Genomic DNA, 12,556 nt, shown 5'->3' with positions numbered 1-12,556 from the left:
TTCTGCTATTGTAAAAATTAAATGAGTTAACTATATAAAATGCCCTGCCTGATGTACTTTGTTCAACAAATTATGGCAATTACTGTCGAATATCATCATCACTTAGGTAAGGGTTCTACTTGAGAAAGTGTGATCCAACGAACAGCCACTTGCTACTGCTCGAGTTGCTGGTCTCATTTCTTTCAACAGTGAACAGCACATAGTGCGGACGTCAGTTACCTCCTAGGACCACTAAATCCTAAGGACAAAATGTGGGAGTAGTTGGCTTGGTGCCTGTAGCACAGTGGTCATGGCGTCTGCCACATACACTGAGGCTGGCAGGTTCGAACCCAGCCCAGGCCAGCTAAGCAATGACAACTGCAACAGAAAAACAGCCGGGCGTTGTGGCGGGTGCCTGTAGTCCCAGCTACTTGGGAGGCCGAGGCAAGAGAATCGCTTAAGCCTAAGAGTTTGAGGTTGCTGTGAGCTGTGAGTCCATGGCATTCTACCTAGGGCAACATAGTGAGACTCTGTCTCAAAACAAAACAAAAACGTGGGAGGAGTAGTGAAGAGTGTCTCTCCTGACTGCTCATGTAACGTCCATTAGCTTGTGCTCACTTGTTCTTCTCTTTTTCCATGAACTTGCAGGGACACGTACAATGAATAACATCTTTTTAATAAAATGTTGACTGAATGCATTTTCCTTGTATGTGACTCAAAATATTGTGCACGTTAGCATACCAGGCTTGACAATGGGTCAACAAGCACATATTCAGCATTTACCTACAAGCCACCCACAAATGAGGCATTTTCCATTTCAAAGTAAAATGACCCACTTAGTGGAGGATGTCAGGTTCTAAGCCCAGTTTTTTTTTTCCTAACTTACCTTTTAGAAAAATAAGCCCTGTCTTGATAATGTTTTAGAGATTGTTATACATATATACCTTTCTCTTTATATTTAAGCCGTAAGTGCTGGTTGACTGTAGAAATAAAAATAGCTTTGCTTTTAGCCACTTTCCGCCTTATTGTGCCACTTAGATATTGTTTGACTCTTCACCATTAATGACTTATGATCCAAGAGTGGAGAAAGGGTTTGTCATGAAGTGTAGCACTGGTAGGTATGACTAAGCTGAACCACACGGTGCACGTGAAGCCTCATCCTAGATATGAATCGAGCCAGAGAGGAGAGAAACCCTGCTTTGCGATGCTTTCCACTGCAATGTCAACGTCTATAATGACACACCACCCCCAACCTCATACTTACTCTGGAGTTCTTCCCTGTGCACATTATTCCATTAGCATCAATCCTACTGCCCAGGATGTTTTGGTTTAAACTGCCTCCCTAGAAGACTTGTTGACAGGAAGCATACTGATAAAACGCTAGTTCCTAACACAACCTGGTGCCTCAAACATAGTTGCACTAAGTGAATGCACACATGTGCTCACTTTAAAGAATTCACAAGATAGGAGAACTGCCTTAACAATATCAAATTTAATCTAAAGAAAAATTCAGAAACTGTAAGAATAAAAGAGCAAACTAACTTTTGAAAAAAGTTCTGACCTTGATGATCACATTTATTGGCAATGTTGGAGAAAAATAAAAATGACGTTTAGCTTTAGGAGTTGTGAGTTATCTACAAATTAACTCATTTCAGGAGTGGAAGAATCCTTGGTCATTTCTTAATATAGAAATGTACGCAGGTTTCTCCTTTGAATGTCTTTCACATTTAAAGCGGCACTTGGACAAAGTTTCCTTGATGATAAATTCTTTGTATCAGCCAACTCTCAATGGAGGAGCAACCAGGACAACGCCATCTCCTCGGACAAAAAGCATTGGAATATTCCGTTTTGTTGACTGGAAAAGAAAAATACAGAACACATTCATACAAATTTTAATTAGTATTTTTTTCTGTGCAAGAAATGTAATAAAATGGATTTATCATGACGCACAAAAAAATGGGGCTAAAAAAACTAATCATTTACCTTTGTAGCACAAAGAACCAATCTGTTAATTGTTACCTTTTCCTAGCACAGAATAGTCTTCCCACCAAATTTCATTCTCCTCTTCTTCTCAGGCATGTAGCCTGACTGCATTTTCCACGTTCCCTTTGCAACCAGATCTAACTACTGGATTGAGTTTTAGCCAATGGGCAGTGAAGAGATGTGACAGGCCGACCCGGAATCCCCCCATGAACACCCGTGTTCGTTCCCCTACCACTGGACGAACTCAGGGGACAGCAGAGGCATCAAGAGTAGCAGCCTGGGTTCCTGACTTTCTACCTGGAAGAAAGCTACTGTGCCAACCTAAGAGCTCACCAGGACCGTCATGTGGGCAAGACATTACCTTCTACTATGCTGAGCCATTATTTCTCCATGCTACGGCAGTTGCACACATGGAACTAACTATTGATGCATCGGCTTAGCAGGCAGGATTCAAACAGTAAGGAAACACACAGAATGTTTGAAATCCTACTATTAAGGCTTAGAAAAATATTAGCTAAAACTTGGTGGGTAGTTCAAGGGCCTCCCAAACCTACAGCCCCTAGGGGCCGGGGGAAGGCTGGCGAAGGCCAAGTGTGAGCAGGTGCTGTTATCAAGCTAATGCAAAGAGCAGTATAAGCTAGAGAACAGCCCGGGCAGGAGCCACATGGGTTTCAAGCAGAGATGAAACAGAATTCACAGGGTTAGAAAAGCCACTGGCTTTTAAACCCCAAACTGCAGAACAGTGTTTTTTCAACCTGTGTGGGATGAAAATTTTTAAAGATCATGAATTATATTATTTTCAAAAGGGTGTCAAAGCACGGTAAGTATATTCTTTTTTTTTTTTTTTTTTAACTTTTTGTGCTGTGAGATAAAAAAGGTTGAAAAATACTGCTGTAGAAGGTAAGTATGAAAAAGAGATTTGAAAAACAGGCCCAGTAAAACTTGTCAGGTAAACAAGCTCAGCCCTGAGGCAAAGACCAGATTAAGGGTGTTGTCTTCCCACTCAAACTTCTCGGTAGCAAACAGCCTCAATGATAGGGTATTAATTAAGGGAGCAGAATAGAGGCGAGGAACTAAAGAAAAAAAGGAGTCCTGTAACTACGCTTAGGAAAAAACTTTGTGGTTACTGGCCCAGTGAATTATTTGGATGTAGATAGATCAGAAACCTATGAAGTTCTAAGTTTCATAAGCCTGGGCCAAAAAAAGCATTGACTATTCGAATCTTCCAGCATAGAAAAAAAGTTGGCCATGAAAACTCTGCAACCCCACTTAGTGTTGCCACTTTTAACAAGTAAAGATACAGGACACCCTAATTACATTAGTAGAAGTTCCAAACACTGTGGGACAGACAGGGAGCGGTCGCGCCTCCAGTGGGACTTGCCATTGTGAGGGACTGTAACTGCCTTATGCTTCCCTCTTTCCTTTCTGATGGGGAGTTTGCTACTGTGGCTATCCTGCTGCTTCTGTGGATGTGGGAGGGGGAAATAATTCATCTTTCTGGGTGTATAGGTCTCTGTGACACAAGGGACCACATATGGATATGACAGGAAGAACTGCAAAGGACATGGAGGTCCCAGGCCCCGGCTGTCTCCTTTGCAGTGGAGATGACTGTGTTCTGTGTGGGAAGCAGGGTTCCACAACACCCACTATCGCTCATTTTCAGAGCAACCCAACTATCAAACTCACAAAACTTAAGACAGCCATGCTGACACTAGTGTACACAGCTCTGTGCCAAGAAAACACAGTGTGCCAGCCAGGCAGCAGCAGGTTTCTCATCGGAAGTCTTTACAGCATTCCAGTGACTCTTCTCTCGCTGCCCAAATGACAGCTCCGTTACCAGGTAGATGCAGGAGTTGCTCTGGCTTAAATGCCCCAAGCTCCGCAAATATCTCTCATAACAGTTTCATGAATGGAGCTTCATAGTCACCAAGGCGGGGCCGCACTATAACATGAGGTTATAATGCAGGCAGGGAAGCCTAACAGAATTTACAGCTTATTCATAGTTCTCTAAGTTCAGATGCAGTTTATCAACCACCTAAGCTACTTTGTGTTGGAGGTGGGTAGGTATTGTTCCCAGCTAACATTAACTAGTATGTCCACGAGTATACTTTCAACAACCCATGTGTTGAGTTTCCTACCTTGGGCTGTCTGTTCATATCACCCAGGCAGGACATCAGGTAAAAGACACTTAATTCTTGACAAAGAAAGGGACACGGTCTATCACAAGGGGTTCAGTGTGCAAACTTCAGTCCTCTAGGTTAAAAAAAGGTATGCTATAAACTCAGTATCAGAAAACTTTTCTATTATCGGTGGTGAATCTTAGAATTTTTTTTAAAAGTGTGTATCATATGATATCTGACAAAGCTTAGATCTGCAATCCTTGGCAATGAAATAGAATCTTTTCTGTCTGAAACTAATTGATTCAGCCTGAGATTAAAAATGAAGTTCACTCATGCAAACATCTATTGAGTGTCTATTATGTATGTGTCAGGTATTAAGATAGGCATTAAACATAGAAAGGAAACATGAACTTGTCCTCCTAGAATCCCCATTCTAGAAATGAAAATAGGAATTACTCTAGATGAATATTTTCAAATAAGAAAAAGATAAGTTATTTGGAGCAGGATAGTCTGTATTAGCAAAAGACTGGAAATGGCTATCTGTCCATCTATAATTGCTATGTTGTCCAATAGAAAACGAGTTAAATAAATTATAGCACGTCAATACAGTGAATTATCATAAAGCTAACAACAATAGTATCATAAAGCTATGCATGAAATGAAAAGAGCTCCGAGATTTGAATTGCTGCATTCCTGAAATCTCAGCTCAAATTTTTTAACCACTATGCTCTAGAAGAGCCAGAGTTTGGCTCCCTAACGTAATACTTAAAGACTTTCCTGATGAGATCATTAGTGACATTAACAAATGTGACTTTAAAAAATATATTGAACAATGAGATGTGTTACTATTTGGATAATCTGCATAACTCAGCGAATCAGTATTTCCTCGATGACTGGTGCCTGATGTAGCCAAATCATACACGAATGAAAGAGCTACCAGAAGTGCAAGGAAGACCAGTGAATCTTCATGTAACCAGAGTATGAAAAGTTCATAATTATTATAAATGATGTGGCTCCAGATTCCACACTGCAACTAAATTTCAACAAACTATCACTTGTGGAGTTTGGATGTAGTATCAAAGGTGAGTACCCACAAAAACATACTCTTATTTTTCAACTACCTGTGTGTTGTCAGATTTTCTTCAACTACAATAACATACTACGACAGAAAAAAAGATAGGAGAATCTAGCTGTCATCAATTAAGCCAGGCATTAAAAAAGTGTAAAAATATAAAACAAAGACACTCCTCACTACTGTTTTAGAAAATATAGTTACTATTCATAAAAATGTTACTTACCATAACATGATAGATTTTTTAACAAATATTTTAAAATTTCTTAGTTTTTGTTTCAAATATTAGTATTAGCTCAAATCCACCACCCGTAGCACAGTGGTTACAATGCCAGCCACATGCACAAGGGTGGCAGGTTCGAACCTGGCCCAGGCCAGCTAAACGACGACGACAACTGCAACAAAAAAGTAGCTGGGTGTGTGGCGGGTGCCCGTAGTCCCAGCTTCTTGGGAGGGTGAGGCAAGATAATTGTTTAAGCCTAAGAGTTGAAGGTTGCTGTGAGCTGTGATGCCACAGCAGTCTACTGAGGGTAATATAGTGCGTCTCTGCCTCAAAAAAAAAAAAAAAAAAAAATTTACCACACTAGCACACATAGGGCACTTTGCAGTGTCGTATCTCACTGAATCTGGCAATCAGATGAGGAAGTGGTAGTATTCTTGCTTACCAACAGGAAATCTGCAAAGTTAATTCCTTTGTCCAACAAAGCCCAGGCAGGAAGTGATCAAGCCAGTACTGGAAACCAGGTCTGTTTGACTCCAAAGCCCTTGCTTTTAATTGCTACATTCTACACCTATTTCCCACAAACATGTGTCACACTGTTGCATGTGCAGAATTGTTCGACTTACTTTATATATCTCTTCATATGTTTCTTCATCAATTTCTATAGTAGTTACAGTTTCTTCCACATCTCCCAATATCATATTTAAATGTTGATCATAAGCCTGGAGTGGGAGATCCAGAAATGTAATAATCAAATTAAGAAACAATGAACAAGGGTTACAATATGCAAATAGCTGAAGTAACTAAATTAACCTGATAAAAACATAAAACTGTTTATATGGCCCCCCCAATTTACCCAAAATAACTTGAAATTATTTTCTAAATATACACCCTACTTGTTATCTAAGGCAGTCACTTCATTTAAATATAAATTATATTACATGCGAAACTTAGTAAATGTAGAATATAATTGTCTTAACACAATAACTAAGAAAATGCCAGGAAGGCTATGTTAACCAGTGTGATGAAAATGTGTCAAACTGTTTATAAAACCAGTGTATGATGCCCCATGCTCGCATTAATGTACACAGCTATGATTTAATATTAATAAAAAAAATATAAATTATATTAAAATATATTGGTTGGGCGCTCATAGCTCAGCACTGGTAGGTTTGATCACGGCCTGGCCTGCTAAACAAATTAATAAACAAAAACAATAGCCAGGCGCATTGTGATGGGTACCTGTAGTCCTAGCTACTAGGGAGGCTGAGGCAAGAGAATCACTTAAGCCCAAAAGTTTGAGGTTGCTGTGAGCTATGGCACTCTACGAAGGGTGACAAAGTGAGACTATGTCTCAAAATAGATAAATACATAATAATATCATTAATCATTTACAGTATCAATATAATAATTCAAAAAATATCAAATTCATCACTCATCAGTAGGCTTCTTTCAATTCTACCTGTAACAGTATGACAAGAAAAATACAGTAAAGGAGATGAACTTCTTTTGGCTAACTCCCAAATGATGGTGCTACAGTCTTCTAAAGGCACCCAAGAGACTAAACACCACGAAGGTAAAGTAAGTAGAGCCAACAATCTGTCCACTTATCCAGGACTTAGGTTTAGGTTTGGCACCTGTGGGCTCAATCTCCAAAGTTCATAAATTTTACTGAAAGGGGACCCTCCTGGATTCAAAACTCACTCATGTTTACTTCTAGCAAAGTATTAAATGGTTCACCTGCTAGCATCAAAATAAGAGTAGTCTACCAGTCATACGGGAAACTGCTAAGCAAGGCATACTAACAAGAATGAAAATGTCTAATTGAGGGTCAGAAAATAATATTCTATTCAGTATAGAGGCAAACAAGCCTACACAGGGAACCGAAGCTTCCACCCATGTCTGTTCTGGGTGTCTCTCCATGTGCCACAGACTTAGCTCAATTCTGAGGTTGCTATTATTCCATTCCTGGAGCTCCTGCTCCCTTAAGGCTAGCTGTATAAGACTTCCTAGGTCCCCATTTCCTTCTCAAGCCCAGAGGTTCTTCATCTTTAGGTTTTATGGAAGGTGGCACCATAGTACTAAAGAGCTGGGATAAGATCAGACTGCCCAGAACCTAGACTCACATTCTGGCTCTCTCTTTACTGGCTATGTCACCTTGAGGCAGGGACTGCACTTTTCTGAGCTTACGCTTAATTCAGCTACAAAGCAGGGAAAATTAGTTATCAATCCTCTGATGATTCTTATAAAGATTAAATGAGATGTTATAGACAAAACACTTAGAATAACAGCACCTGGCATATAGTTGATGTTCAATATGTTAGCGATTTTTAATCACTTTAGGGTAGAGTGAGAAACAGTATGCTTAGGAAAAGAAATTATCAATGTGGGGCAACACCTTCAGTATACTCTTTAAGAACAAATGAGATCGCTTAGGGACCAATTTTATGAAAACATTTGCAGATATGAACAAAGAAATACATATGAAATGCTTACTGCAGCATTATTTATAGTAGTAAGAAATGAAAAACAGAAATCTAAATATCACTTCTAACATATGTAGCCTATGAAATCAAGAAGAATAAAGAAGACTTACATGTACTCAAGATCAATGATTTCTAAGAAAATTAAGTGAAAAAAAGTGCTGAAAAATATGTGTAGCAAGATCCGTTTGTTTGGGTAGAGGAAGCATACACACTGCAAATAGAAGCACATGCACACAGACGTCTACGGGGTGTCCCTGAGTTTGTGTACTACTATGCTAAACTATTTTTAACTGCACATGAACTTTATGTCCACCCTGTATATACGTATAAATATACAGAAAGGACAACCCACTTTTTATTATTTTATTTTATTTTTTTTGAGACAGAGTCTCACTATGTTGCGCTGGGTAGAGTGCCGTAGTGTCACAGCTCACAGCAACCACCAACTCTTGGGCTTAAGTGATTCTCTTGCTTCAGCCTCCCAGGTAGCTGGGGCTACAGGTGCCGGCCACAGCGCCCGGCTATTTGTTTGCTGTAATTGTCATTGTTGTTTGGCAGGCCCGGGCTGGATTCAAACCTTCCAGCTCCAGTGCATATGGCTGGCGCCCCAGACTCTGAGCTACAGGCGCCAAGCTGACAACCCACTTTCAGAGGTCCTCAAACTTTTTAAACAGAGGGCCAGCTCACTGTCCCTCAGACCACTGCAGGGCTGGACTATAGTTTAAAAAAAAAAAAAAAAAAAAAAAAACGGCGGCGCCTGTGGCTCAGTCGGTGGGGCGCAGGCCCCATATACCGAGGGTGGCGGGTTCGAGCCCGGCCCCGGCCAAACTGCAACCAAAAAATAGCCGGGCGTTGTGGCGGGCGCCTGTAGTCCCAGCTACTCGGGAGGCTGAGGCAAGAGAATCGCCTTAAGCCCAGGAGTTGGAGGTTGCTGTGAGCTGTGTGAGGCCACGGCACTCTACCGAGGGCCATAAAGTGAGACTCTGTCTCTACAAAAAAAAAAAAAAACAACACCACTATGAACAAATTCCTATGCACACTGCACATATCTTATTTTGAAGTTAAAAAAACAAAACGGGAACAAATACAATCTACAATCACACTGCCTCATGTGGCCCGGGGGCCGCAGTTTGAGGACCCTGACACCATAGATGGTACTTCACCTTTTACGGTATATATTTCTATGCTGCTTAACTTTTCATAACAAAAATATTTGTGTATATGTTAGTAAGTTAAGTAAGAATGGAGGACAAATAAAACATTATTTACAAATAAACATAAGAAAACAAGTAGGGAATAGAAATGTGCCATAATAAACACATTTCTAGTTAGAGAAATACGTTATTTATTTATTTATTTATTTTGTTGCAGTTGCTATTGCTGTTTTTTAGCTGGCCGGGGCCATGCTCGAACCTGCCATTCTCAATATATGGGGCCAGTGCCCTACCCACAGCGCCACAGGCACTGCCCTGAGAAATAGTGTTATTAATAAAATACAGTTTTGTTAGAAACATAGCTGACTTTCTCCCTTTCTTCTACATTTCAACACACCATTTCACATTGGACAGTTTTTACATTTCAAGGGAGTGGGTAAGACAAGCACACAATCTGATCTCACAGGTAATCTGATAAATTTACTTACATGTAATCTGCCCCGAAGCTCTCGGTCATTTCTCATTTTCACATAAATTCGCTCATCCAGGCTGAGCCTGATAAGATCCAGAGGCTCCTCTACAGTGTTGGTAGTTTGTTGCTGATAAAAGAAACAGGCTTAGTTAATGCAGAAAGAACTAAGATCGTGTAGGCAGAGTTCAAATCACTGCAATGTTGTATGACAGTGGGTAAGTTACTTAAATTCTCTTCACCTAATGTGTAAAATGGAGATAACAATTGTGTCTGTTCAATATTGTTATTGTGAGGCTTAAATTGTATATATATAGGCTTAGTACAGTGCCTCTCACATAGTAAGTGCTTTATAAATGAGGGTCAAAATACAAAAACACAGGAAGGAGTTATACACCAAAATAATCAGGACTGTACTTTTTTTCATCAAAATCCAAACTTCCTGACCCAATTTCAGGTTATAGGGAGTCAGTCTCAGGGACTTTATCTCAGATATCATTTGAAAAATATTCACTGAATGCCTACCACACACTAGTCAGAACACTAAGCAGAGGTGAAGATTTAAAGGAAGATTATGAATTCAGCCCAGGGCAGGTTGAGTTTAGGCTGCTAACTGGCCGGTAGATGACTATATTAGTAGGCAGTACAGAAGAATACTAGTTGAGAGCACTGGCTTTGGAGTAAAGTAGTCTGGATTCAACCCTTGGATCTGATTTGAAACTTAGGAACTGAGATTAAAAATCATGCCATCTCTAATTCTCAGCTCTCTCATTTGTAAAATGAGGAAGCCATAGCTTACTTCAGGTCTTATAAACTAGCTAATGCATTTAAAATAGTATTTGGTAAATAGAAAATACTTAGAAATGGTTCCCATTATTATTATTAAAGAACTGTTGGAAACATAGGTTTCAGGGGTCAGGGCTAGAATGAATTGGAGTCATCCACAGGGAAGGGATGGTTGCAGCCATAGAGTTAGTAGGATTATTCAAGGAGAGCTTTTTCAGCTGAGTACATGAGGCCAGTAGAGGAAAGTTATAACCGGCTCGCTGGGGTCCTCAAACTACTGCCCGCGGGCTACGTGCAGTGGTGTGATTGTATTTGTTCGCATTTTGTTTTTTTAACTTCAAAATAAGGTATGTGCAGTATGCATAGGAATTTGTACATAGTTTGTTTTTTTTTTTTAAACTATAGTCCAGCCCTTCAGTGGTCTGAGGGACAGTGAACTGGCCCCCTGTTTAAAAAGTTTGAGGACCCCTGCATAGCTTCAAAAGGCTAGATGAGAGGGAAACCCCCCCCAAACCTGACCTCAACTGCTGCCTAACCCTCCTGAGTTCAACAGGTGTTTGTTAAAAGACCAGATAACCAGGGCGGCGCCTGTGGCTCAGTCGGTAAGGCGCCGGCCCCATATACGGAGGGTGGCGGGTTCAAACCCGGCCCCGGCCAAACTGCAACCAAAAAATAGCCGGGCATTGTGGCGGGCGCCTGTAGTCCCAGCTACTTGGGAGGCTGAGGCAAGAGAATCGCTTAAGCCCAGGAGTTGGAGGTTGCTGTGAGCTGTGTGATGCCATGGCACTCTACTGAGGGCCATAAAGTGAGACTCTGTCTCTACAAAAAAAAAAAAAAAAAAATACAAAAAAATAAGACCAGATAACCAACCACTGGGTTACAACGTTACAGAGCTCATTCTAACGTAAAGAGCCACATAAATAAATAATTATAATACTATAACAACACACACACACTACAGTAACTTACTGCTACTTAAGCCTCTGTCTGGGATGCCCATTGTCTCACTTTTTTCATCCTGTAGCTTTAAATATTGTCTTTTCAAAGAGTCCTCTTCTGTTTTTTTTTTTTTTTTTTTGCAGTTTTTTTTTGGGTGGGGGTTTGGGGGGGCGGGTTTGAACCCGACACTGCGGGTATATGGGGCAGGTGCCCTACTCCTTTGAGCCCGGGGCAGCGCCCGAAAGAGTCCTCTTCTTACCATCTAATTCACTCAATAAATATTTGTTGAGTTCAGCACTGTTCTAAAACCCAAGGACAGAAGAGTGAACCAAACAAAAATCTCGCTCTCTTAGAACTTACATTCTAGTGGGGGAAATATACACATTAAAGAAAGAGCCAAATATTTAATGCATGTATTAAAAAAAAAAAACATGCTATTAAGAAAAATAAAACAGAGTAAGCACAGTGGGGGCGAGTACTATTTCATGCAGGGGAATTCCTTTTTGATGAAAGAGATGTCAGTACAAAGCTGAATAAATTGTGGCTTGATCCCTAAAGATATGCAGAAGAGGGAAGAGCAGGTGAAAAAGCTTGTAAGACCATATATGATTCTGCACCCCAGTCCCTTGTTTCTTTTACATCACAGTTCCTGTGGCTCTTACATATTTTTATCTACTTTTATGTCTTTTCCCAGAATATAAGCTCCAAGGGATGCCAAGGATCACTTATATGTTAATGCCAGTGTCCCTGTTGCTTAGAACAGTGTCTACCCATATAAAGCTGACGTTCACTACATATTTGCTGAAAGAGTAAATAATTGTTGCAGTTATGGTAATAACCCCCTATTATCACGCTTTCTACCAAAAATTTTCAGCTCCATGAGGCAGGTAAGGATAACTATTCCCGTTCTGCAAATAAAGGTCAGACTTCAAGAAAAAAAAAAAAGGAAGCGACTAGAGTAATAATTAGTAATAACTAGGTGTCAGGCGAGCTTAGAACAAGAAAAGATCGCCAGGCCTGAGGCAAAATTCGAAGGGGGCGCGGCCATGGGATGTACGGGATAGATTAGGCCAAAGGGACCCAGAAAAAGAGGAGGCACGACGGGCCACTTTTCCGTGAGCTTGGAGAAAGCATCCCTGGTACGCGAAGCCGAGCAGGGACAAGGCTGGGAGTGGGAAACCTGCTCGGGGCGAGGGCCTTGGAACACACTCACCTGGTCCACGTCGTCCGCCATGTTTCAAACCCTGCGCTCTTTCCCGCCTCTCGCGAGAACACGAGAACACGCGCTTCCAGTTTCCGGAAACGCAAGCGCACAATGCACCGGAAGTACGGAGAAATTTGTGTTGCC

The 12,556-nt window shown here is 40.8% G+C and overlaps 1 protein-coding gene across 1 annotated transcript; it reads right to left on the bottom strand.

The window, feature by feature from the left end:
* Positions 1-1,527: 1,527 nt before the first annotated feature.
* Positions 1,528-12,500, bottom strand: LSM3 (LSM3 homolog, U6 small nuclear RNA and mRNA degradation associated). The gene is made up of 4 exons (XM_053599852.1): positions 12,422-12,500; positions 9,503-9,613; positions 6,001-6,096; positions 1,528-1,834 (listed from the first exon to the last, which is right to left on the bottom strand). Exons 1-4 carry the CDS (start codon positions 12,440-12,442, stop codon positions 1,754-1,756), a joined length of 309 nt encoding a protein of 102 aa, XP_053455827.1. The 5' UTR covers positions 12,443-12,500; the 3' UTR covers positions 1,528-1,753.
* Positions 12,501-12,556: the final 56 nt, after the last annotated feature.

This window comes from Nycticebus coucang, chromosome 8 (assembly GCF_027406575.1).
Source record: "Nycticebus coucang isolate mNycCou1 chromosome 8, mNycCou1.pri, whole genome shotgun sequence".
Lineage (NCBI taxonomy): Eukaryota > Metazoa > Chordata > Mammalia > Primates > Lorisidae > Nycticebus > Nycticebus coucang.
The sequence above is the reverse complement of the archived record's forward strand: the minus strand, read 5'-3'. Positions and strand labels throughout refer to the sequence as shown.